The 24,921-nt window shown below is 31.2% G+C and overlaps 1 protein-coding gene across 1 annotated transcript in view; it reads left to right on the top strand.

Moving 5' to 3' along the window:
* Window positions 1–24,921, top strand: part of DACH1 (dachshund family transcription factor 1) — a 442,442-nt gene that overhangs the window by 276,381 nt on the left and 141,140 nt on the right. The window contains exon 4 of the mRNA XM_049779033.1: window positions 24,588–24,743. Within this exon, the coding sequence (XP_049634990.1) occupies window positions 24,588–24,743 (156 nt within the window). The remainder of the gene's footprint in view (window positions 1–24,587; window positions 24,744–24,921) is intronic.

The raw sequence follows: 24,921 nt of genomic DNA, 5'->3' as shown, positions 1-24,921 counted from the left end.
TAAATTTGATCCAAGCATTGTTTTACATGTTTTGTAATTAGAAAAATATTTATCAATGTAATATCTATTCAATGCCCTAATCATCATAAGCTTTATATTTGAATCTGCTTTTATGCCACCCTAATTACTGTCAAACTATAAGATATGCATATTTTCTACAAAGTTTTCCATTTTAATCATTTATTTTTGGGATGCTACTCCCAGCAATTTTCAGGGTTTATTCCAGAATCTTCTCAGAGATTACACACAACCCATATTTTCCCCCAAACCTGCCACATACAATTTCTGAATGCAGAGCCAGGAGTAATCCCTGAACGCTTCAACAAACAAACAGACACATAAATGGATAAATAAATTGTGTTTATTTAAAAAAATTTAAATCTGTTCCTTAGGCCTAAAAATTGTTTTTTCCTTTTATTTAACTTTATTGTCAATTTTTCCTTTTCAGTGAAAACTTTCCCCATGCCAGTGCACATGCATTTAATCTATAGTACTCTGTTCATACCTTTGAAATTGCAAATGAAGATATATCTTTATGTAAAATAAAATAAGTTACTTGAGATGTAGATATTATAAATTCATTGCCATTTTAATAAAATAATAAGTTTACATCATTATATCATTCATCTCATTGCTTGTACATGCTTTTAGTGTATAGTAATTTCAACAACAGCCATTAAATAATCTGTTAATAGGACACATATAAACCATATATTTCTACCGGTTGCTCCCCATATCCTGACTATATATGTATGATATATTTTTCTCCTTTGATAGACTATGAGTATTTTGAGAACAGTATATGTTGACTCTCTAATCTTCAGATATTTGGAGGTGACATTAAGCAGTGACCATTCTGTGAATTGACTAAATAAAAAGAAAGGTTACCTAATGTATGAGGACCCCGAAAATAATGTACTATAAGTGCATTTACAAACTTTATTATATTTTAATTTAAAGTCAAAAGATGAAATAGTTGTTTTAAATGGTTTATAAAAAGAGACAGGGCCTCATCAAACATTTGTTTACTCTGTAAATGAAACACATATGCTCACACATTTTTTCATTCTAAAATTTGTTTCTTGATGTGGATCTCATTTGGCTACATCTCATAACTTAAGATGAAATAATATTAGTCTTCTTAGTGCCAACCTGCTCATTCTCCAGTAGTCTTATCTCCATTATAGGTCAGTTCATGGCCCTAACAATGGGGGCCATGTTTTTCTCCCCACTCTCTTATATTTGTATCTGATGCATCCACACAGTACCTTCTTCACCAGCTCCTGTTTTTATGATTTTGAGATATTTGCTTTGTGCCTTCTTGAGAATATATATTGCACACTAGACTTGCTCCTATACAGATTACTACTCCACATTTTTCCTTTTAATATATAGCAAACTAATATAAATATTTGTGATAGTCTTTAAACTCTGAATGATAGGGCTCCAATTTTTCTTTGCCTGACTTTGCACCTACTGATTCTTTTTTTATTAATAATTTTTATTTTGACCAAAGTGGATTACAAATCACTCACAGTAGTATTTTAGGTACATAGTGACATTGAATCAGGTGCATTCCCACCACCAATGTTGTCCTCCCTCCACCCCAGTTCTCAGCATGCATTCCATATTGCCCCTCCTTTGCCTCCCCCTCCACCCCGGGCTGCTTGTACAAGTTATTCTTAATCATTGATCTTTAAATATTCCATCTTTCCTGCCATATCTAAGATAGTTCAAAAATGCTCCAATTCTCAGGTTTTTGAAGTATTTTTCTCTTCTTTCTTGTTATACTCCTCTTTCCCTGGAAATCTATAGATACTGGGCAGGAGAGATAGCACAGAGGGTATGGTAATTGCTTTGCATGCATCCATCCAACTTGGGTTTGATCCTGGCCTTTTAGATGAGAAAAACTGGCAGAAATGATCATTGAGCTCAGATCCAAGAGTAACTATCGAGAGCAGCTGGTTATGCTTCCACAAAAGAAAAATAAAAGAAGTCCAGAGGTCTTGTCCTTCCGCTTAAAATTTCACCATTTGTTTTTGCCCAACTTTGTACTTCCTTAATATGTAAATATGTAAATATTTATCTATGTCCTGCTTTATGTTTTCTTAATTATCATAATCATATCATATGACTTATTTAGCATTGTATCATAAAATATTAGTCTCCTAAGGCCTGGGACTTTTGTTTTTTAATTTGATTTTGCATATCACAAAACCTGAATAGTAATAGTAATAGAAATTATAGAGATAAAAGATTTCCAAAAAAGGACAACATTAATATTTCTAATAATTTGAATTAAGAACTATAATCATTTATAATTGTTTCTAGTAAAAGCAAAAAATATCAGAGTTAATAGGAAAAGTTATTATTTTTTCCCCTGATGAAAAGTTGATGACAAAATAGTTAAAACATTTATTTCCTAAATGTGACATGCTCTAAGAGCTACATATCACTTCAGCTCATGTTTACACATTATGATACTATAACTGCTTAAAATGTAGGGATTTTTAATTGAATTTTATGGCTGGTCTACATTGTTGATAGTAATTTTTATGTTATAGCTTATGAGTTTAGTCATGGAAGAATACAGAAAAATTTCCATTGATGTCATAAAATATCTATAAAAGCAAATAGTGTTTCCTTAGTAGGTAGTTATGTTATATATCTCTAAAGCTCTGTATTCACTTATCAAAAATACACTGAGGAATGAATATTTAGTAAATTGCATAACTTTAAAATAGTAAAATTCAAAAAATATTCCTAGGTATTTTGTGAAGTTAATTATCATGTATTTAAATTACTACTGCAATAAATTTTAAAAAAGAACTAAGCTTTCCTTCAAATTTATTAGTAATATTTATAATCCAGAAAATTATTTCTCTACATGATATTTTAAAATAGAGTGTGCATGCTTTATCAATTTTTGTTTAGAGAATGATGAAAATATACTTGCTTTCTTATATGTTTTATTTTTTATATTTTAAAGAAACAGGAGCCTTTATTCATTGTTGGTGGCAATGTAAATGGACTTGATCTTTATGGTAAACAGTATGATATTTCTTTGTTTAATTTTAATTTAATTGAAAACATTGTGAATTACAAAGTCCTTCATAGTTGGATTTCATACATACAATGTATCAGGGTTAATCCCACCACCAATCCCACCTCACTACATCCCATACCAACCCTCCCACCCCAGATACCCCTCACTCCCCAGCCTCTACTATACCAGACCCATTTTAAGCTTATATTATTGAAGTTTGAGTTTCTTGATTACATTGTTGTTGCCTATGCTTCAATATTTAGTTCCGTCTTTCGTTTCAACACTACCAATGACCCAAGACTGATTGGCTGCTGACCCTCATCCTTTCATATTTGTATTTCTCCTCTCCCACACAGTTTCTTTCCTTCTCCTCGCTATACTGTAGGGTCAGTCATATTTGATAACTCTCATTTAGACCATTGCATTTCTTCATGCAGTTATTCTAAATATCACATTTAAGTGGTTTTATTCTGTATTTATCCTTCTTCTTCTGGCTTAGTTCATTTAATATATCTTCCAGTTCCATCCATGTAGCTGCATATAATATTCTGTGTCTTATTGTATATCGAAGTATTTTAATTTGCTAAGAAAAGTTGTAAAATAATAAAAAAAAAAAACCCACGAGTTGTGAGATCACCCAGGCACCATATTTCTAAACCTCATGCAACTGGATTTGAAGAAGCAGGGTAGTGGCAAAGAAATAATATACCAAGCAGACAAGAAAAGATGAACATGGCATCCCTGGCTCTTTGCCTCATACTCTCTAACTCAGACAAAAGCCAGAACTCTCCTTTCTTTATTAAAACCAAGTCCCAATGAAAGGAGGCTGCAGATCTACAGAGAAAAAAGTACTATGCAGTGGGCTTTTACATATCAAAAGATGAGTTTTAGGGAAAAGCACATTGGGGGAATACCTATCTTTGTTTGGGATTGCTTGCTGGATATCAGTACAAAAAGATAACCCGAGGAACCAGATAACGGGAGGAACCTGAGCAATAGCACAACAGACGCATTGCTCAAGGCTGACACAGAATGGACCTCTGTTTGTACTCCAGTGTCCCAAGCCAGGAGTAACCCCTGAGCATCACCGAGTGTGGTCCCAAAACAAAAACAAAGAAACACAAAATACCCTAAGATTTTCCTCTTACATTTTTATGTGTGTAATACAGCATTGTTTTCTATAGGTACATGATTCTATTGAATAGTCCTAATTCATTATGTTTCACAAAAAAAAAATTTTTTTTTTGATTTTTGGGTCATACCTGGCGGTGCTCAGGGGTTACTCCTGGCTGTCTGCTCAGAAATAGCTCCCGGCAGGCACGGGGGACCATATGGGACACCAGGATTCGAACCAACCATCTTTGGTCCTGGATCGGCTGCTTGCAAGGCAAACGCTGCTGTGCTATCTCTCCAGGCCCGACAAAAAAATTTTTTTTTTTTTTTTGGTTTTTGGGCCACTCCCGGTGACACTCAGGGGTTACTCCTGGCTATGCGCTCAGAAGTCACTCCTGGCTTGGGGGACCATATGGGATGCCGGGGGATTGAACCGCGGTCCGTCCTAGGCTAGCACTCTCAAGGCAGACACTTAACCTCTAGCGCCACCACGTCGGCCCCACCAAAAATTTTTAACTACTAGTAGTAACTCCCTATTTCAACCTGACCTTGAAAAGTAATTTTAGTCAGGGAAAAAACAAATCTAACTCAAGATATTTTCATGTGATGAATGTATGAGTCAAATTTATGTTATTGTCTTTTATTCATCTTTTTTTCAAATGACCAATCTAGGCTTTAAATAATAACTATATCATTAAGTTGTACTGCAGTGAGTAGTTAGTTATAAAGATTTATTTTTTCATATATACACATTTAAAAATCCGATATTTTAAATGCACATGCATAAACCAGACTTAGCCATTTCTTTATGTTAACAGTTATCCAAAGCTTGTCTCTTACATCATGAATAGAAACTTTTGAGAAAATGAATATACCAAAACTATTAATTTTTTTTAAATTTAAGATTATGAATACTTTGGGGGCCGGATAAATAGCATGGGGGTAAGGCGTATGCCTTTCATGCAGAAGGTCCTTGGTTCAAATCCTGGCATCCCATATGGTCCCCCGAGCCTGCCAGGATCCAGGAGTAGTCCCTGAGCACTGCTTGGTGTGACCCAAAAACCAAAAACCAAAACAAAACAAAAGATTATGAATAATTTGGACTGAAAACACATATAATCAAGCTATTTATTTTAGCTACTCTTTCTCAACTGTGTATTCTTGAATATTAAAAGAAATAACATTCATTTGACATTGTGTGTTCTACAAATTAAAATTCTTGCTTGTTTTAAATGCAGCTGGAATATTATTGATTATTTGGAATGTGTGGCTTAACAACTAAAGAAGTCAAATAATCTAAGCAATATCCAAGTAATCTGAGAAATTGATTAGCATATATTTTTATCATTGATGAGATAAATATGTAGTTTAAACCCATTGTTTATATATTTTTTTAGATTTTTAAATATTAAAGAATAAAAAGGTGATTAGTGTTATAACATCCAAACAGAGAAGGTGTTTTCTGAGTGTAATACTTTATTGAACATTACATTTTGGCTTAATATTTGCACCACCTTCAGTAAATGTCTCTCTTTTCCCTTCTTAGTTAAATGCAAATATTAAAAATAACAAAAATATGATTTGTGGGAATAACACAATTGGTTGTCATATAGAAGACCCTGAGTTTATTACTGACCCATCTGGACCCCTTCCTTCCTTCCTTCCTTCCTTCCTTCCTTCCTTCCTTCCTTCCTTCCTTCCTTCCTTCCTTCCTTCCTTCCTTCCTTCCTTCCTTCCTTCCTTCCTTCCTTCCTTCCTTCCTTCCTTCCTTCCTCCCTTCCTCCCTTCCTCCCTCCCTCCCTCCCTCCCTCCCTCCCTCCCTCCCTCCCTCCCTCCCTCCCTCCCTCTCTCCCTCCCTCCCTCCTTCCTTCCTTCCTCCTTTTTTTCTTTATTCTTTTCTGTCTGTTTTTGGCCACACCCAGTGACACTCAGTGGTTACTCCTGGCTATGCACTCAGAAATCACTCCCTACTTGGGGAATTTGGGATGCTGGGCGGATTGAATTGAGGTCAGTCCTGGATCAGATGCATGCAAGGCAAACTTTCTATAGCTGCACTATCGCTCCAGCCCCATAGTCATCTTTTAATCTGTTCAGTAATGTGATAATTTTTCTGATTGCAATTCTTTTATCCACAAGCGACACCTTCTTAAATATCTGTATCTATATAATTTATATCTAACCCCCAAAGTATTAATATTAACCTTGGTTTTACTACTTAATGGTAATAATTTATCTTTCATTTGATCACCTAATTCCATAAGCTGTATAGTTTATGTACATCACTTTACTTAAATCTATCTTATTTATGAGCAGGCATTATCTCTATCAATGTTATCCAAGATGAATTTCTGAGGTGGACTCCAAGTTCTACATTGATAAATAGACCTCTAATTTTTGCCAACTTAATGCTTTATCTGCCACCTTAAAAGCAGAAGATCTTTTGTGAAAAGTCAATAGTGTATTGTGGGGGTGGGTTAAGCAATACTGTAGGAGATAGAGTATTTACTCTGTGTGCTGTCATTTCCAGTTTGATGTTTAGAAGCTCATACGCTTTTGTAAATATTATCAGAACACAATTCTGTATAGCAACAGCTCCAGAAAATCTTTGAGTGTAGTCCCAGACCTTTCAAAAATTAAACAAGTAACTATTCTTGTTAAAATTATGAATTAAAAAAATAATATCTTTATTTAAGAATAATGATTACAAGCATGACTGCATCTGGGGTCTAGTCCTATACAAATCAACCCCTTCACCAGTGCAACATTTTCACCACCAATGTCCCCCATTCCCTTCTCCCCCACCCCTGTCTGTATTTAAGAGAGGCATTTTATTTCTCTCATTAACATTGTCATCATAGTTGTTAGTGTAGTTATTTCTCTAACTTTATTCACCACTCTTTGGGGTGAACTACATATCATAAGCCTGTCCTTCTGGCCCTCATCTCTATTGTTTTTGGGCATTATCACAATGTCTTTTAATTTTCTTAAAACACATAGATGAGTGAGATTATTCTGTGTATATCTCTCTCCCTCTGACTACACTTGTTACACTTTAATGCAACTTTTCTAGCCCTATTTCATTAACTGAAATTTTACTATGATAATATTTAACTTACTGAATTAATACGTAACTCAGATGTTTAAGAGTATAAAATATAGATCAACTGTTGAAGTGTTATCTATAATAAATTTCTTCTCCAACATTTTTATTAGTAGTATTAAGAACTGAATTGTGTCTAAAAAAGTTCACATGCTACTAGAATTATATTCTTGGAATTTTAAGAAGCTACATATTTACAATATCATAGTAGATTATACAGATATGAATATGAAAATCCAAATATATTTTCTTAATTAGATATCAAAGAACACTGAAAAAATACTATCTGGAAAACATATCTATTTTTCTTTTGAACAAGATATTTATTACCTGTGGTGCAATGAAAATGTTATTTTAATTAAATATGAAAATTTTTCAGATTACTTTAATGTGCTATATTATGAAGATTTGACCAGGTATAAAGAAATGCTAAAATCAAAATACTTGAGAACATTGCCATATCACCTATGTAAATTAAATAAAAATAGTGATTTTTCAGAATACATATTATGGAAGTTTTATTTATACTATGTTTTACTCTATGGTTTTCTTTAGCAAAAATGTTGTTAGAGACTGGGACAGAATGATGTAGCCTCAAAGAAGAAACTTGAAAGTATTAAAAGTGATGATGCAATATGATAGTTTTAGGAACAGTGAAAGAAAATTTGAAAGATCAATTCATTTTGAAATCAGGGCCAGAGAGATTGCACAATGTTTGCTATGCATGAGGCTGACCTGGGATAAATCCAGCTTCGATTCCAGGCATCCCATATGGTCCCTCTAGCCTGCCAGGAATGAATTCTGAGCACAGAGTTCGGAGTAACCCTGAGCACTGCCAAGTGTGGCATCATAGAAATAAAGTATTAAGCATAGATTATAATTTTGCTATTTTTTCCTGAGTCTAACTCACATAATTGACATCTCAGTATAACTTTCAATAAGAGGGTGCTGTGGTTTATAGGCATTTCCCAATGAACGTGAAATCCGATAAAAGCTAGATTCTATGATCTTCGTTAATCTGTCTGCCTCCCACTTGTAGTTTTACTGGAGTACAAAATGGGAAATAATGTCAAGCCTAAAGGCCAAACTCACACAGCTTATTGTTTCATTGATTTTTATTATTTTAAACAGAGGAAGTCAGTTTAATAACACATAGTGTGTGTTTTATATATATAGTATATATATACATATATATATTCTAGGCAAGCGATTATCAAAATACAGTATTACTCTGGGTTTTATATGAAAAGAAAAATCCTTTTATTGTGTTTTCAAAATGGAGGAGGACATTGACTTATTGACATTTAAGATTTGGTATATGTGTGTGCATGTATTTATAACAGGGTAGCTTTCTGAAAATGAGAGTTTCATACATCAGGAAGTATGAACACTATTTGACTTATAGAACCCAAGAATATGTTTTTTAATCTGAGGAACAGCCATAATGTTTTTCATATCAATTTGCACCTCTTTAGATTTCCACAGAGGATCTTTCTAAAATTTATGTGTAGCATAAACACTTCTTTTAGTTAATTGTAGAAGTTTAACTCTGACTATATTTACAGCCCCGTAGGTATAGTTGAAAATTTACATATTAAACAGAGTTGCTCTCTGGCATGGTTTAAGGAAATGATCTGTGTTCTTAATTACACCTTTAGCATAAATGTGTGTGTCATTTACGGTAATGAAAACAAGAAATGATGATGAAGATAATGATAATGATAATATAAAACATTAATTATGTTATGTTAGAAAATTTTGTTCTTTTTCTGAATTTTCTTATTTTTATTTTTGATGAGGCTTTGAGCTGAGGTTTATTTTAATCTGATAAAAATTCTACAGAAATTATTAGTTTATAGTAGTTTTATGTCTTTTTTTAGATAAATCAAAACTTTAAAATCAATGTGTTCAAACTTAATTTCCACATAAAATTATGGAAGTATATTGTCATGTTTACATTTTTATAGTGATTAACTTGTTTCTTAAAGTCAAAAGAGTGATTTATAGTGCACCAATTGAGTATTTGATTTGACTTACTTATTTCATTTGCTATATCAACTTTATTTTTAATTTTAAAGAGCTATCAGAAGCTGAAAAATATTTTTGAGAGATAAAACTTTAAAATAATAATTTAAGTAGTTCCTATTAATATTTGTCCTTTCTTTAAGCAGTTTTGGGTCTACTTAAAGCATAGTACAAAATTAGAGTTGACAATTGCAAATACAAACCAACCAACACAGTAATAAAATCAATACTTACATTTCCCTTGAGGCCACTATTTACTGTTTGCTGCACCATTTCCTTAATGGAATGGCAGTTATGTTTGCAGAAACCTTGTAACTACCATTTTTATGTTTTAACTAAAAGCAGCTTTCTTGAATAAGTATTATAAAGAAATTCTTGAGCTACTGTAAAAACTGTTATAACCATTTAGTAGTTCATATGAATATAGAGAAAACAACCTTTCTTCTTAATATTTCCTAATAAATATATAGTCTTTCTCATAGACTGTTACATTCAAATAATGGCACTATTTTTATATCTCCATTATGATGAATATTGACTTAATGTTTAAACATCTCACTAAAATTAAAACAACTTGTTCACTCCATATGAACACATACAGTTATGAAGACACTTTTTATTCTGGGTCGATTTTGACAGTGTACTCTAAGAACATAAAAGAAATTAGGAGAGTAAGGGAAATTAGTTTATTTTACTCCCACACATTAAAATCATCTTCAAGATATATTTGATAAAATGACTTTCTAATCTTCAGTTGGTCTTTCCTGTTTTTCAGTTATAATTACACTATAATTTTGATTTTTCATTCTTTTTTATGAAGAAAGTACTTCTGAATTTCAGTAAACCTACTAGTATCATAATGTTTATTTCTTAACTGTACTTTCTATTGCACTTGGAATGGTATACTATTAATTCAGAGCTTTAATATTAATTATTTTAGGATTCTTGCATCTTTCTAGGATTTCATCGAATTTAAAATCTAATTTATTTTGGGGCCGGCGAGGTGGCGCTAGAGGTAAGGTGTCTGCCTTGCAAGCGCTAGCCAAGGAAAGATCGCGAACATGGTTCGATCCCCCGGCATCCCATATGGTCCCCCCAAGCCAGGGGCAATTTCTGAGCACTTAGCCAGAAGTAACCCCTGAGCATCAAATGGGTGTGGCCTAAAAAACCAAAGAAAAAAATTTAATTTATCTATGACTTGCTTTTGGTTTTCCTTTACAAGTAACATTAGATAAAATCATTTAAAATGGAAATACCTATTTGATATACCTGATCAAATTGTCTTTTCTTCAATATAATAATTACATAAACCAAAAGAGAAGTTGTGCGAACAGAATTTTTGGCCCTTTTTAGAGAACATCTTTTGAAACAGGATATTGAAAATAAAGTACACTGGCCAACTCAGGTCTTTTTATATGATGATGTCAGCAACTACGTTGTGTGATAAAGCATCAATATTTTCATGACAAAGAACAATTCATATCCACATCTTTAATAAATGAATGAGAAAAAATGTCCTTACTAGATTCATATATTCCCATCAGAACCTTTGTAGCTTCTCTTGAACTGTAAATATTGAGAGTAAGATCAAAATGAAAGTGGTGTTGCATCAAAATTAATCTCTAAAGTTATTACTTAATGTGTCACATGCATCCTTCATCCAGGCTTTCACACAAAGCTTTGAAGAGCCCTACAGGACCAAGCAAATATAATTGATACAGAATCATTGCAATACAACAGCTGCAGTAACAAGGTGCTGCAGCTTTTACTTTAATCTATCTTTCTTTCTGAGAGTTTATTATGTTTTTGAATTTATTCTTTTGTAGATCTAGAAGCTATCTTTTTTATGGAAATTAATCTTTTTAGAAGATTTGTGCTCTCTTTTTCAAACACTAATACATTCATTCAAGTAGCCTATTATTCAAATCCAGCTGGCTTTTATCTGGTGATATTTACTTCAAAAAGCCAAGTTAAATGGTATCATAGATTAATTCTCAGGGCACAGGGAAGCTCTTTTGAGAGAAAAACATGATTTGGTAATTACTTGAAATATCATAATAAAAATCACAGAAAATGTCAAAAATGTATTGTATAATCTGTCATAATAGGAAACTTCAAAAAGTTGTTTCATTGATAATGTGCTATTCTGAGTCCATTTTAAGTTTTCATTTCATTCTAACATGATACAACTTGAAGTTGGCTTTGGGTTTTATTAAACTCTATTATAAATTTTGGGTTTATACTGTTTGTTCACACAAAGCAGTGAAACTTCAAAAGGGACATTATCCACTGCTATCTATTACATAAATCAAACTGGAAATAAGACACATTTTACAATTCAATTTAAGATCCCACTGAGACAATAATGTTGCAAGCTGTGCATTTTGCAAAGTAATATAGTAATGTCTAGTTTGCATTTTTGAAAAACCAAATTAATCACACTTTATTGAATACAGTAGAGCAAACCTAAAATTCATCTATTATTAAAAACTTGTGCAACAAACACAAACTATATTTTATACATAAAGGACAAACTCATTTATTCATTAGGGTAAAACACTTGGAGTTTGCATTTTGTAACTATGAAAGAAATGACATTTGCTATGGGGGCTGTTTTGAATTTTTAAAAGCTCTCTATGCATACATAGTAAGCTTCTTGAAAATTTATTTTAGCATGGTAAATTATACCAGGCTTTAAAGAATTCAGATAAACCAAAAATTAAACTTGAAAATTTGGGGGGTTAAATGCAAAACTAAAAAAATCTGAATTGTGTATTCTGCATTGGAGACATAAATAAAATACAATTTTTATTTTACATAGTTAGAATGTTACAATAATGTAATGATTTTTATTATGAAAAATAGCAGTGCAAATTCAAAGCTCATTATGCTCTATGATGTTATCAGATTGGCAAAAATAAGTACTTTATATGTATATAGTTGGTTTACAATTCTAATAGGACATTATATTATTGGAAATTAAAATGGTCATAGCATAATTTGGAAATTATCAACAAGATTTATTTTATTCATATTTACTATTAGTGCTAATTTCTAGTGAATATGAGAATTTGAATATTGAAATACACTAAAGAATAGCAAAGAACTAGATAAGACTAGAATGCTTATTTTACTGCTACATTTTTTTATTTTCAGAATCAGAATGATTTTTCTACATCTGTTGATAGATATGATATACTGTATGCTACAAGTTATTCGGCTTACTTAAAAATTGTAACACATACTTTATATAAAATTATTGAAATAAATTTGAAGTTTTTATTCAATAAAATATTAAAGTCAAACTCACCATGTATCACAGGCTTATTATTAAATTCCAGATGCATTTGGAATATTTCATTTTAAATTTTTTTTAATAATATCATTGTGGGAGAGTCTATAGAGTCCCTGGGCTCTCCAACTTCTGATCATTCTCTACATTTCTAAAAAAGAATCTACATTGATGAATAATATCCAGTACAAGCTATTTTCCTCACCAAAAAAGAGTAGACTATAACTCTCTATTTGAAGACTTTCTGACAAAGATACACATAATATTTCCTTTATAGAAAAATCATTTTCATATTCATATAATGAACTAGTTTAGAAGACAGTGACTTCAGATACAGTGTAGATTCCACAAGCTATGTTCTCACCCAACAAAACTATTTTGTCATATCTTAGTCTGGAAACCAATTTGTTCTTCAATCACCACCTTAGCGAACTCTAATGATAGAGAACACCAGATCCTCTAGCCTTTGCTTTATCAATTTTCCATGTCATGAAATATGAGAATCTGGATTCCTGCACTGGTCGTATCAATGTCAATGTGGTGGACGACAGAACTTGGGATGATTATCTCCGATGATGAGTTCCTTCTCCTCCTCTGACTATCTGATACATCACTTTAATCATATCTCTCCGCTGCCTAAGATGATGACCAAACTCATCATCCTGACATCTGAGAACTTTCATAATCTGCTCCTAGGCCACCTCATTCTTTCTGAATTCAGAGACTTCTTAATCTATACTTTTTTTTTCCTAGTCAATCAAACTACCTAGCTGCCATCCAGATATATCATTTGTGTTTGTCTTTGCCTAATTAAGCAGTCCAGACAATTTTCTCAATTGGATGTACTCTCTTGTGAGCTTGAAAGAGCTGAAGATCAACTAAAAAATGTATGTTCCAAGTTCAACACTTAACCAAAAGAGTTATAGAATCTCAAGCATCTTGGTTAATAGTTCTGATGTTTGGTTTTTCATTACTGCAAATTCAAAAACCCATGAGGGTTTTTCCTCATGGTGACTTCTTTTCAGTGAAGACTTCTCTTACCTACATGTGCAAATGTTGATGCGTGTGCATACAATATTCTGTTTCACACGTCTACAATCAGTAGCTCCTATAATGTAATATGACCATTTATTTATTTCATTTATTATTTCCCTCCCAGCCTCCATATACAAATTAAAACTTTTATTCTTGCTTTGTTCACTGCTATTAGTTTTTACAATTCTTAGTATGTAAGGTGTTCAATATATAGTAAAGGAAATAATAGGAAATAATAGGTTTTTTATTTTATTTCTGCAATTTGTACTACAAGTTTCAAGACTAATACATATAGAAATGTACAAAAAATTGTGTACTCTACTTTAAGCAAAATCTTTTTTAAATGATGTCTACTTTTAGCATCTGGTTTGACTAATGTGGTTAAATAATATTTAAATTAATATGATGTTTGCTCTTTTTTAAGTTTATATTTAGCTATTGATGAATGCATCATAGTCTTAATAGTGCTTGGTTTTATTTCCTTGTCTTTTTAAATAAATATTATTAATATAAATTTTAGATAAATAAGGATGTAAATTATTTATCTCTCTCAAATAGGAATATATATTAAAATTTGTATATGCATACAATAATATACCTTACAAATTCTGTTTTATAACCACTAAATATTTTACACATTTTATAATGAATAATTTTATTATAAAATTAACACTTCTTCATATTAACAGAATTTATAAAATATAGCAATTTATATAAGCATACCTTACACTATCTATATATCTAATCTTTTACATAATTCTGAATGTCTATTGTGTCTATAACTTTATTATAATGCATTGAGAAAATGGTTACCTATATAGTGTTTTCATATGTACTCCATATTTTCACTGTTTTAAGAGCCATAAAGCATACTTTATTAAAGAAGTAACTCAGGTAATTTATACAATATTTCTGTTAGTGAAAGTTTTCGACATATTATTTTCCAACATATTAGTCTAGGTTATTCTGAATGAGAACATCTATGTCCACTTGATAATTATCCTATCTTCCTTTCCCTGTTAATGAAATGAGAGACGGTGTAAGTACAGACAAGAAGTAAAAATGGTGCATGTATTTAGTAATTAAGAATTCCTACTTGTTCATCAGTCATTACCTATTTTTGAGAAAATATGTATATTTGTATGGATATTGGAGAAAGCAATGAAATATGAGTGATTTTAACACCATGCCAAGATTCTTTATCAATAATATAACTTGTATTAAGATTTAATTACCACTAGAGAGTAAGTTAGTTATATTCTGTTATTCCCTCAATCTCACATTGTGATTATAATTTTCTACATAATTTTAAAATAAAAATCAGAGGATGTTTAAATTTTATTTTATACTGAACTATGATGATGCTGTTGTCAGAAATCAAACTTTTATAACATTTCCTCTTATTTTTCTTACTCTAATTTATTGCTTTCAAAGTCAAAAATGCATTATTTATTCAGTTTCAAATCAGTGCCTATATTTAATTATAAAATTGCAGTTAAATTTAAGACATAAAATTTTCCTAAGTATATTTTTCATGGTAGTGCTTGTTTGACATAAAGACTTTCCTCCTTCTGCCCATGAAAAACCGATGAAAAGTGCTTAAAATAGCATGTCTTCACTACACATAATAAAAGTGATGGAAAGAATGATTTGGCTTCATATAAACAGTAGCTTTCAACAAGCCTGGCATCTGCATGTAATCTACCACTATAATATAATTTTTTTCAATGGTCCTTCAGATGTGCGTAGTTGTTTTTGTTATATAGTTACTTGATTTAAAGCTGGTTTACTTTATAATGTTCTTAAGGAGATTATAATTACTGGATATAGTAAGTAATTTCTTATGTTGGACTGATGGCACCTTTTCAAGTTATGTTTAATTGTGTCCTTTTTGCTTTTATGTGTATAAGAATATTTACTGAAACGACAATTAGGTGTGCTGTTATAATTTAAATTTAATAATAATGTCCCCTATTCATTCATTTTGTGTTATATTGGGTCCAGAATCTTTTAGGACTATGTTTACTTTTTATTAAATATCAAATTTTATCTTAGAAAAATGGAAGAAACACATAACTGCATCAATACACCCTATTGCTAAAACTTTATTGGAATAATATACAGATGTTGATTTATTTCTTTTTATTTTCACACTCTTAAAATAATCATCAGCTGCTTACTTAGGTATAATTATGTGGCTTATAGTAGTACAAGTAGTCCTTTATAAGTGCAATTTATATAATTTTATACTTTTTAAAGTCACCACGGCTTAATCTTTCTACAAATCAAAGATATACAACTTAATGAGCATTGCACAAAGATAGGTTTTCCGACTTTAATTTGCTGATTTGTAGCAGCTTATTGTCAAATTTATTTTACTTTCCCTTCAAAATCTCATATTCAACAAGTTCAAAATTGGGTGAGTTTTTATTACTCATTAAATATGTCATTTCTCAAAAAGTCAGTTACAAAACTTGAATTAATGTTTCTGTACTTGAATTAAATCCTAAAATTTTGGTTTTAGTGAATTTAGCCTTTATAAAACTAATGTAGATTTTCTTCAAATTTTCTAAAACCTCACTAAAATTATTTATATAAGTGTTAGCCATAATGCCTGACCATTGCCAATGAGTAAAAACATTAGATCTTTTCACAATCATATTATTTAATAAGATATCATATACAAATAATATATCTAATTATCCTATAATCTGTAATATTATTTTTCTTAGCATTTGTCATAAGTATTGAACTATTCTTTTCTTTTTTTCTTTTTATTCTGTTTTTTCTCTGTTTTGAGAGAGAGAGAAGGGAGAGGAAGGGAGAACAAGTGAGAAGGAGAGAGGGGGAGAGGGTAAGAGAGAAAGGAAAAAGAGAGAGAGGAAGGGGAAGTAGAAAGGAGGAAGAGGGAGAGTGGGAGGAAGAGAAGGGGAAAGAGGGAAGGAGAAAGAAGGAGAGGAAGAGGGAGGGAGAGAGGGAAAGAAGTGAGAATGAGAAAAGAGTGAGGAAGAGGGAGGGAGAGGGGGAAAGAGGAAGAGTGAAAGAGGGAGAGAGGAGAGGGAGAGAAAGAAGGAGAGGGAGAGAGGAAAAGGAAAGACAAAGGAGAAAGGAGAGGGAGAGAGGACAGGGAGAGAGAAATGAGTGAGAGAGAGAGGGAGAGAAAAATTGAACTATTTTTATTAGTATTGAATGATTAAATGATCAAGCTTAATGTTTACCAAAATTATTGGCATTGTGTTTATTTCTAATATACACAGATCCCCAATTTTATCTACTTTATTTTCAATTTCAGTTAAAGAAAAAAATCTACTTATATTTTTCATACAAACAACTCTTCAACAGTATTAGCTGCTCAAATATAAAGTGAATGCAGCTTGTCACTAATGAATATCACACAGAAGTTGGCCACATGTTAATGCAGAGATTGAACTGGGGTTGTTGATTTTAAATAAGAAATAACTGAGATTGTGTCTACTTTGTTAAAAGCTAGTGATACAATGAGGGAAAGAAACATAATTCTGGAGATGTGAAGCTTACTTTAATGTAAAAAAAAAAGTGATTTTTTTTTCCCACCTGAATACAAATGGAAACAATTGGGATACTCTCTGTAAGAAAATTATAGTGTAAGAATTGTACTTAAAGTAATGATGGCTCTTGAATCTGAGTCAAGCAGCAGATGATACAGAAGCAGATTGGAGATAGATTACACAGATAAAATAAAGAAGGCATAAAAAGAAACAATATTGGTGGGCACAATGTGAGGGGAAATGATGTTAAAGGCAATTTTTATGACTCAAAAATAAAAATAGTAAAAAAAATGAAAAAATAAACTCAGTGAAGTGTTGCACAAACTTTGCTTGCAAGAGTCCTGGTTTTATTGCTTTGTATTAAATGGTTCTGAGCTATCAAGAGTAGTTTATATGGGCCCACCTAGATTTTTGCTTATACACCTAGCTGGTGATGTTAATTTTTTACACTGAAAGGACCTGCAGAAATTATTATACTTACATTCTTAAATGTAAGAAATACCCATATAATATTTATGAGCATATCATCTGTCTATGAGAATTTTATGATTTGGGGAAATTTTTATAATAAAATTTTGCTCTGTGTAACTGAAGCAAAATCATTGTATGTAATGGTGGGAAATACGACTCCTATCATCTGATATGAACAAGTGTTAAATTCAATATAAATGGCAAATGTTATACACCAAAACATTGTGTATTAAACAATATTTAATGTGCTTTAAGAGAAAGGTTAATTTTATGTAATTGTAAACCTAAGGCAAAATTCGGTATCCTGAGAGAGGAGAATTTCTAGTTTGTTTATTTGGCTAATGGAAAAATAATTTGATGTTAAAGTGGGAAAGGTAGAAATTCATTGACATTGTCAATGAGAAATGTTAATAAATGCAGTTAAGGAAAAGAGATAGGGTTCATGTGATTGAAAAAAAATACCTTCGTTGTGAGTTCTGTGATAGTTTAATCCCCAACAGAAATTTGGTGGCCTCGAAACAGCAACAGCTTGAACCCCATATTTAGTGGCTCAGTAAAGTCATTAAAATAATAAAAAAGGATAGAGTTAAATTAATCTAAAACATTTTATAAAATTGTCCATTAAAAATTATGAATATGTTTAGATTGTAAAGAATATGTAAAAGAATATTGTCTTAAATATTTTATTTAAATAACTGTAATTTACAAAATAATTCATAGTTGGCTTTTAAACATGTGTCAGGATCAAGCACACCACCAATGTCAACCTCCCTTCACCAATGTTCCCAGAATGCATCCCAGGCCACCACCCCTCTTCCCAGCTTGTTAGTATAGAAGGCCTATATTAAATTTTGGTTGTTAAAGTTTGGGTCTGATGATTTCATTATTGACTCTGGCTTGAATATTTATCTGTCCTTTCTTGTCACTGCTCACGCAATTCAGACATCTTGGCTCCTGCTTTCATTATTTCATATTTGTGTTTCTTCTTCTCCACTCAATTTCTTTCCTTTTCTACACTATACTCCGAGGCCTAGAGTGTTCTTGACAACCCCCAATTAAATGATAGTATTTATTCATGCTTATTCTAAATGCCATATATAAGTTATATAATTCTATATCTTTTGGCTTACTTCATTTAATATACATCTTTCATTCTGGTCCATGTTGCAGCAAATTACATTATTGCATCATTCCTTAGAGCTATGTAGTCTTTTATTATATACATGTACCACATTCATGATCCACTTACCTGTTGTTGGACATCTAGGTTGATTCCAACTCTTAGCTATTTTACTGATGCTGTGATAAATAGTGGTGTAATACATCGTTTTGAATGAGAGTTTTTCTGCCCTGGGAATAGAAACCTGAAATTGTGATTACTGGGTCATATGGTAGTTCTATTTTGAGTATACTGAGAAACCTCCATGCATTTTCTATAGGGATTGGACTAGGCAGTATGCCCCCAAGCGATGGAGAAGAGTTTCCCCACCAACAAAATTGTTCCCAATATTTTGTCATAGTGTAAGATAACATCTCATTGTTTCCTTGATTTGGATTTCCAGAATGACAAGTGATGATGAGCATTTTTTCAAGTGACTATTGACAATATATTGGTCTTCCTCAGAGAGGTATCTGTTTATTTCCTCTCCCCATTTTTAACCTTTCTTTTTTATAGGTTTAGTTGATTAACCTGTGTGAGTATTGTGTGTATTGTAGATATCAACCCTTTTTATGATGTGTTGAGTGAAAATATTTTCTCAATTCAGTGAATAGTCTTTTAGTCTCTGTTTCTTTGCCACACAAAAACATTTTAGTTTGATGTAGTCCCATTTATTCATATTTGATTCTATAATCCTTGTCATTGGCAACATATCATTGAAGATTCCTTTAAGATCTAAGTCTTGGAGTTTTCTGTCTGTTTGCCTCAATGTGCTTTATAGATTCATATCTAACCATTAGGTATTTGATCCACTTTGAATTAGTAAATATGCCAAATTATTATTTCTTGGATCTCAATGGCACATAATAAAATTCTACTTTAGCTGAGAAAACTAGCCAATTAATGAAAACATTGGGGTCTAGCTTTCAATATTTCTATACTCCAGATGAACAAGACACCAAATATTTGGTCAATAAAAACTAAGCTAATTACGACTTCTTCCCTTTACCATTAATTATTTAATCCAAGTTAGTGTGTGTTTGTTTTGTTTGGGGTATGTATTTTACCTGGTTAACACTTAGAACATGGTGCTAATTAGTCAAAAGAAAGCAACAGCATCAAAAAGCAAAGTGTTGCCCAATATAATTATCTATCTTCTCCACACATAATATCCAACCTTTTATCTTTATAGTAATGATATTTAATTTTCCCTTCTTAGTTGCCTCAAAACTTTATGGAATTTGTTAAAGAATAGGAATATTAAATTAGTATTGTATTCTTTACATAATGATTTCTTGACTTCAACAGTTATTTACTATCTTGTTTTGAATTTCATAAAATTAATATCAATAATACCAGGCAATTAATGTCTGGTTCCTTATATTTGTTGGAACTTCCAGTATGATTTTACAATATTTTCCATATTTTTAGTTCAACAGTCACTCACTTGCTTAGGTGACTAAAAATATAATGGCAAGAGAGTCTTATTTTCAGTACTTAGTCATACTGTGAATTATTAGTTTATGATTTTTCAATAATATTTTAAATTTTGTGAGGCAATAGAAATATTTAGAGTTTTTCACTTATATATATTTAACTTAGACAAGTTCAAAGACAATAATAGCATAATCTTTTCACTTTAAATATATAAAAATGTACAATATAAATTGTTAAGGCAAAGTAAAGCCTGTTATATAACTACAATTTTATTCTGTTTGTTTTACATTCAGGCACACAGAATAGATTCAGATAGATAATTAAACATATATTTTAGGAGTGTAAAATATTTTATTTTACTTTATATAATATTTTGGGGGGCTTGGGCTACACCTGGTGACACTCAGGGGTTACTCCTAGCTATACCCTCAGAAATCGCTCCTGGCTTGGGGGTACTATATGGAATGCCGGGGGATCAACCGTGGTTCGTCCTAGGTCAGTCACGTGCAAGGTATATGCCCTACAGCTGCGTCATTGCTCCAGTCCCTATATAAATATTTTTAAAAACCTTTATTAAAAGACTTGTAGATGAAATTTATATAATTAGTATTATTTTCTTCTATAAAATTGTTTTATGTCAGAATAACTTATTAGTGACATATTTATGTAAAAATAAAATAATTTTTCAGAGAAAAATATAATATATATAAGCATATCATATATAAGCATGATTATTTATATGATTTTTGACAGTAGTAGATAAAGCATTGTATGTTAAAAATATATATTTTGTTTGGTGGCCACACCCTTTTACACTCAGGGATTACTCCTGGCTATGCTCTCAGAAATCGTTCCTGGTTTGGGGAACGATATGGGATGCTGGGGATTGAACCCAGGTCCATCCTGGGTCAGCCACGTGTAAGACAAACATTCTATCACTGTGTATCACTCTGGCCCCTAAAATATGATTTTTAACATTTGAAATCAACCATTGTATGTTAAACTATGAATTTTACACTTATAAAATGATCCACTCTCTGGACTTGATTTTGTAATGCCAATTAGAAGTTATTTGTGCTTTTCTCTTTGCTAAAATACTGTACTTAAACTAGAACATTTTTAATTGTCCCCTAATTAATTGTATTCCTAAAAGATTGCTTCTTCCTTATTTTAAAGTCAGGCAAATTGAAGATGTTGGGCAAAAATGCCAGACCATTTTATTGTTTAAATATACTAAACTAGATCAAATGACTTCAGATAGTTAACCACCAAATTTAGAGAATGCATAAGAGTAACCAATAAGGGGCTTGTTTTTTCTGTTTCTGCCTAGTTCTAGTGTCAATTTTAAAATTTTACATCTTTTTATATCTCTTATTTGAGTGACGTTAACATGAACCCTCTATTATATTTTAATGTATCATTTTTATACTTTTAAATTTCCAACGAAAAATCTGAAGACCCATGACTACCATTTACTTTCATTTAGTAGTCTTGCTTTCATGCTTAGAAATAATCGACATCTTCCTAAGTGGTCTCCAATGGTATGGAGTAACATGCCTGCTCTTCCCATCATAGTCATTGTAAACAAATCTTGACAATGTCAGGTTCCCGTCACAGTCTATCAGTGTCACTCACTAAGCAGTGGTGTGACCTTAAGTCCCTTTGAGATTTGCCTGCTTTATCAGGGTCAGCATGTGTGAAAAATCTGAACAAATAGTTACATGTCACCTATGTACAGGAGACAATGATATGTATATGTACTTTTACTATTGAATGTCTGGTAGAGTATGTTACAAATCATAATGCATGGTAGTGTATTACACATATTTTAATTTTTGTCTCATTATTATAGTTTATATCTACTTATTAAAAATATTCAGGGAACTTACTATATTGTGAGATTATATGGAGGATGAACATAAAAACAATTATTGGGGTGAAATGTAATTGTTGTCATTCATACAAATATTGAAATATAGTTGGTCTCTCCATATAAACCAAAACAGAATTGCAGTTACCTACTTAATAATCATAGGCATGTCTTTTTCTGAAGTGGTTTATTTTCAATATCTACTAATGTTAATTATGTAGAAATATGTTATAAATAATGCAAAAATTTCTTAAAACTGACTTGGTCCTACTTTGCATGCTTTTTAGAGGATGTACTTTCATAATTGTTTTCTCTATTTATTATCCAAATTAGATAATATCAGGAGTACTTGCAAAATGGTGACTCATGTAGATAACTGGGAACATTTTTTGTAGGAGAACTCCAAAATAGTATTAGCAATTTGCTATGGAAAATTCACATATGAATGATTGATATTTACCCTTGCACAAACTCCCAATAATCTGTGATGCAAAAGAGATTTAAAACAGATAATATTTCTATAATGAATGATTTAAGCCAGAATTTCACATTTTTATTATAAACTATGATGATGTGAAACATACTGTGCTTCTCTACTGATATGAGTATATAATTACTGTATTTTTTGAAAAAATAGTCCTATTATATACCTGGTAATTTGTATCCAAATAAGAGAAGAAAATAACTGAAATAAAGAGAAAATATTAAGTGCAAATAGAAACAAAATGAATCCAAAATAATGTGAATGCAAATATTTTCCTCTAGTCTATAGATTGATTAATAATCTTAAATTTGCAATACACTATAAAATATAAACTATATACTTATTGTATATTCACTGAGATTGAAATGATAAACAATCTTGCTTAGAAACGTTAAATGATGTTACTAAGTCCAAATAATATTTATTCCCTTTGCTATACCCAAATAAGTTAAAATTATATCCAAGGTTTTATTTTAATGGATACTACTATAAAAGTAAATGCCCAATGACAGAATTTGCATACAATTTAATAAAGGTATTGTAAAGTAAAAATGCTTAAAATTTCAATATCCTCACTGAATATTTTCTAGGTATTATATGATTAAAGTTACTGTTTATAATTTCTGCGTATATGTCTATATTTTTGTTATATCTTAGTATTAATGCCAAACAATGAGAGATAAGGCATATAAGTTTGTGACTGTGAAGTGAAATTTTATGTCACAGTCGGAACAAGCTGGAGAAATTTCTTTTATGTGAGTCATTTCTGTATAATGCTATAAAGTTTTTTTAAGTCAAAAGCTATCATGGTTTCTTGTAAAATCATAAAGATAATAAAGATATCCATTTTAATTGATTCCTTTCATTGTTTAATAAAATTGCTTTGTTTGATTGCTGAAGAATTTGAATTGAGTTTTCATTACCCACTTCTGAACAATTTACTCTAAGATCCAGACAATATTGAGCTAATGAGTTTGAATTTATATTAAACCTTAACTGTCGTCACAAAGTAAATGGAAAAAAAATTCATGGCAGTAACTAAGTATTCTTCATTAAAAACTATGTCATTGAGATTTTACAATAGGACGTTTAATGGAGATAAAGCTTTTAAATTGGAGTTTTACCAACTTTGCTATTTCTAAGCATATTATATAAAAATATGGTTTCTTTTTCTTTTAAAGAGAAACTAAAGATTATTGCTGGCAGATAGTACAGATTTCTTGAAGTGTTTAGCTTGCATATTCAACAGAACTAGTGCAAGATAAATTTAAGTCAAATTACTTTGATTTGGGACATGTCTAGATTAAAATTCTAATTCTTCTAAACCTTATTCTATTAATTTGTTTCAAATTCTATTTGAATCTAAGATATGAATTGCAAATATTAAAATAAAAACCCTCATACTATTTTGACTCTGTCACTAATATTGTCAGTCATAAATTTATACTTACCTGAAATTTAAGATCCATGATATGTTTATTGTCATTCATATTCACTTCATTGCTTTGACATTATCTTTTCTAATGTGATCGTTCAGTTTGAGAATACTCCAAGTACTCGGTTGGACATTTAATGATTCTATGGTTAGGTTTTGCTGTGAAATTAAATTAGAAAGTTTAAGTTTAGAGTTGACTAGAATACCACTTAATATAGGGTAACTTAGCATTTTGTAATTATCAGTGTGCTTCAATTCCCCCCAAAAGTAATTAATTCTTTAGGTGTAGAATAGAGCCCATTTTATATTAAATTGGTTAGTCAACTAGGATTAGATTCCACAATTAGGTTAAATGTTGGAAAATATTATTCTTCACACAACGTGAGAACCTTTCTAAAATATAGATATGCAGTATTTTTCAGGGAGATCTGCTTGAAAAGGAAATACATTTTTCAGAAAGAGATGCTTGAAGTCATGTCCCAAGAAATTTTATAGTTTCCAAATGTGATATGCTTTTTAAATCTTCATTTCAAATAGTCGTCAGAAGATTTGGAAAAATATTGTATCCAATAATTCATATTCATTCCCCACAGGCAGCAGTGATGGTTCTTGGGATAAAGAAACTCTGTACTCTTACCCACCTCAGGGATCTCAGGCTTCTGTTACTCACCCCCGCATGTCTGGAGCGCATAGTCTTCCAGTTAGTCATCCTCTCCACCATCTTCAGCAAAGTCATCTTCTGCCAAATGGTACGATGGCATTTTTCAGCACTAAAGTGGTAGTTTGAGAGAAAAAGAAAGTCTAATTATTGGATGGTAAAATATAGGAAAGATAGACTACTTTATATTTGGATGATAAATTGTGATAAGTTAAAGAAAGCCCCAGTAAATTAAAACAGACTGATGAGAATAATAATATAGTTGACAA

The sequence above is a fragment of the Suncus etruscus genome, chromosome 8, assembly GCF_024139225.1.
Source record: "Suncus etruscus isolate mSunEtr1 chromosome 8, mSunEtr1.pri.cur, whole genome shotgun sequence".
Lineage (NCBI taxonomy): Eukaryota > Metazoa > Chordata > Mammalia > Eulipotyphla > Soricidae > Suncus > Suncus etruscus.
Note: the sequence above shows the minus strand (reverse complement) of the source record. Positions and strands in the feature narration are given on the sequence as shown.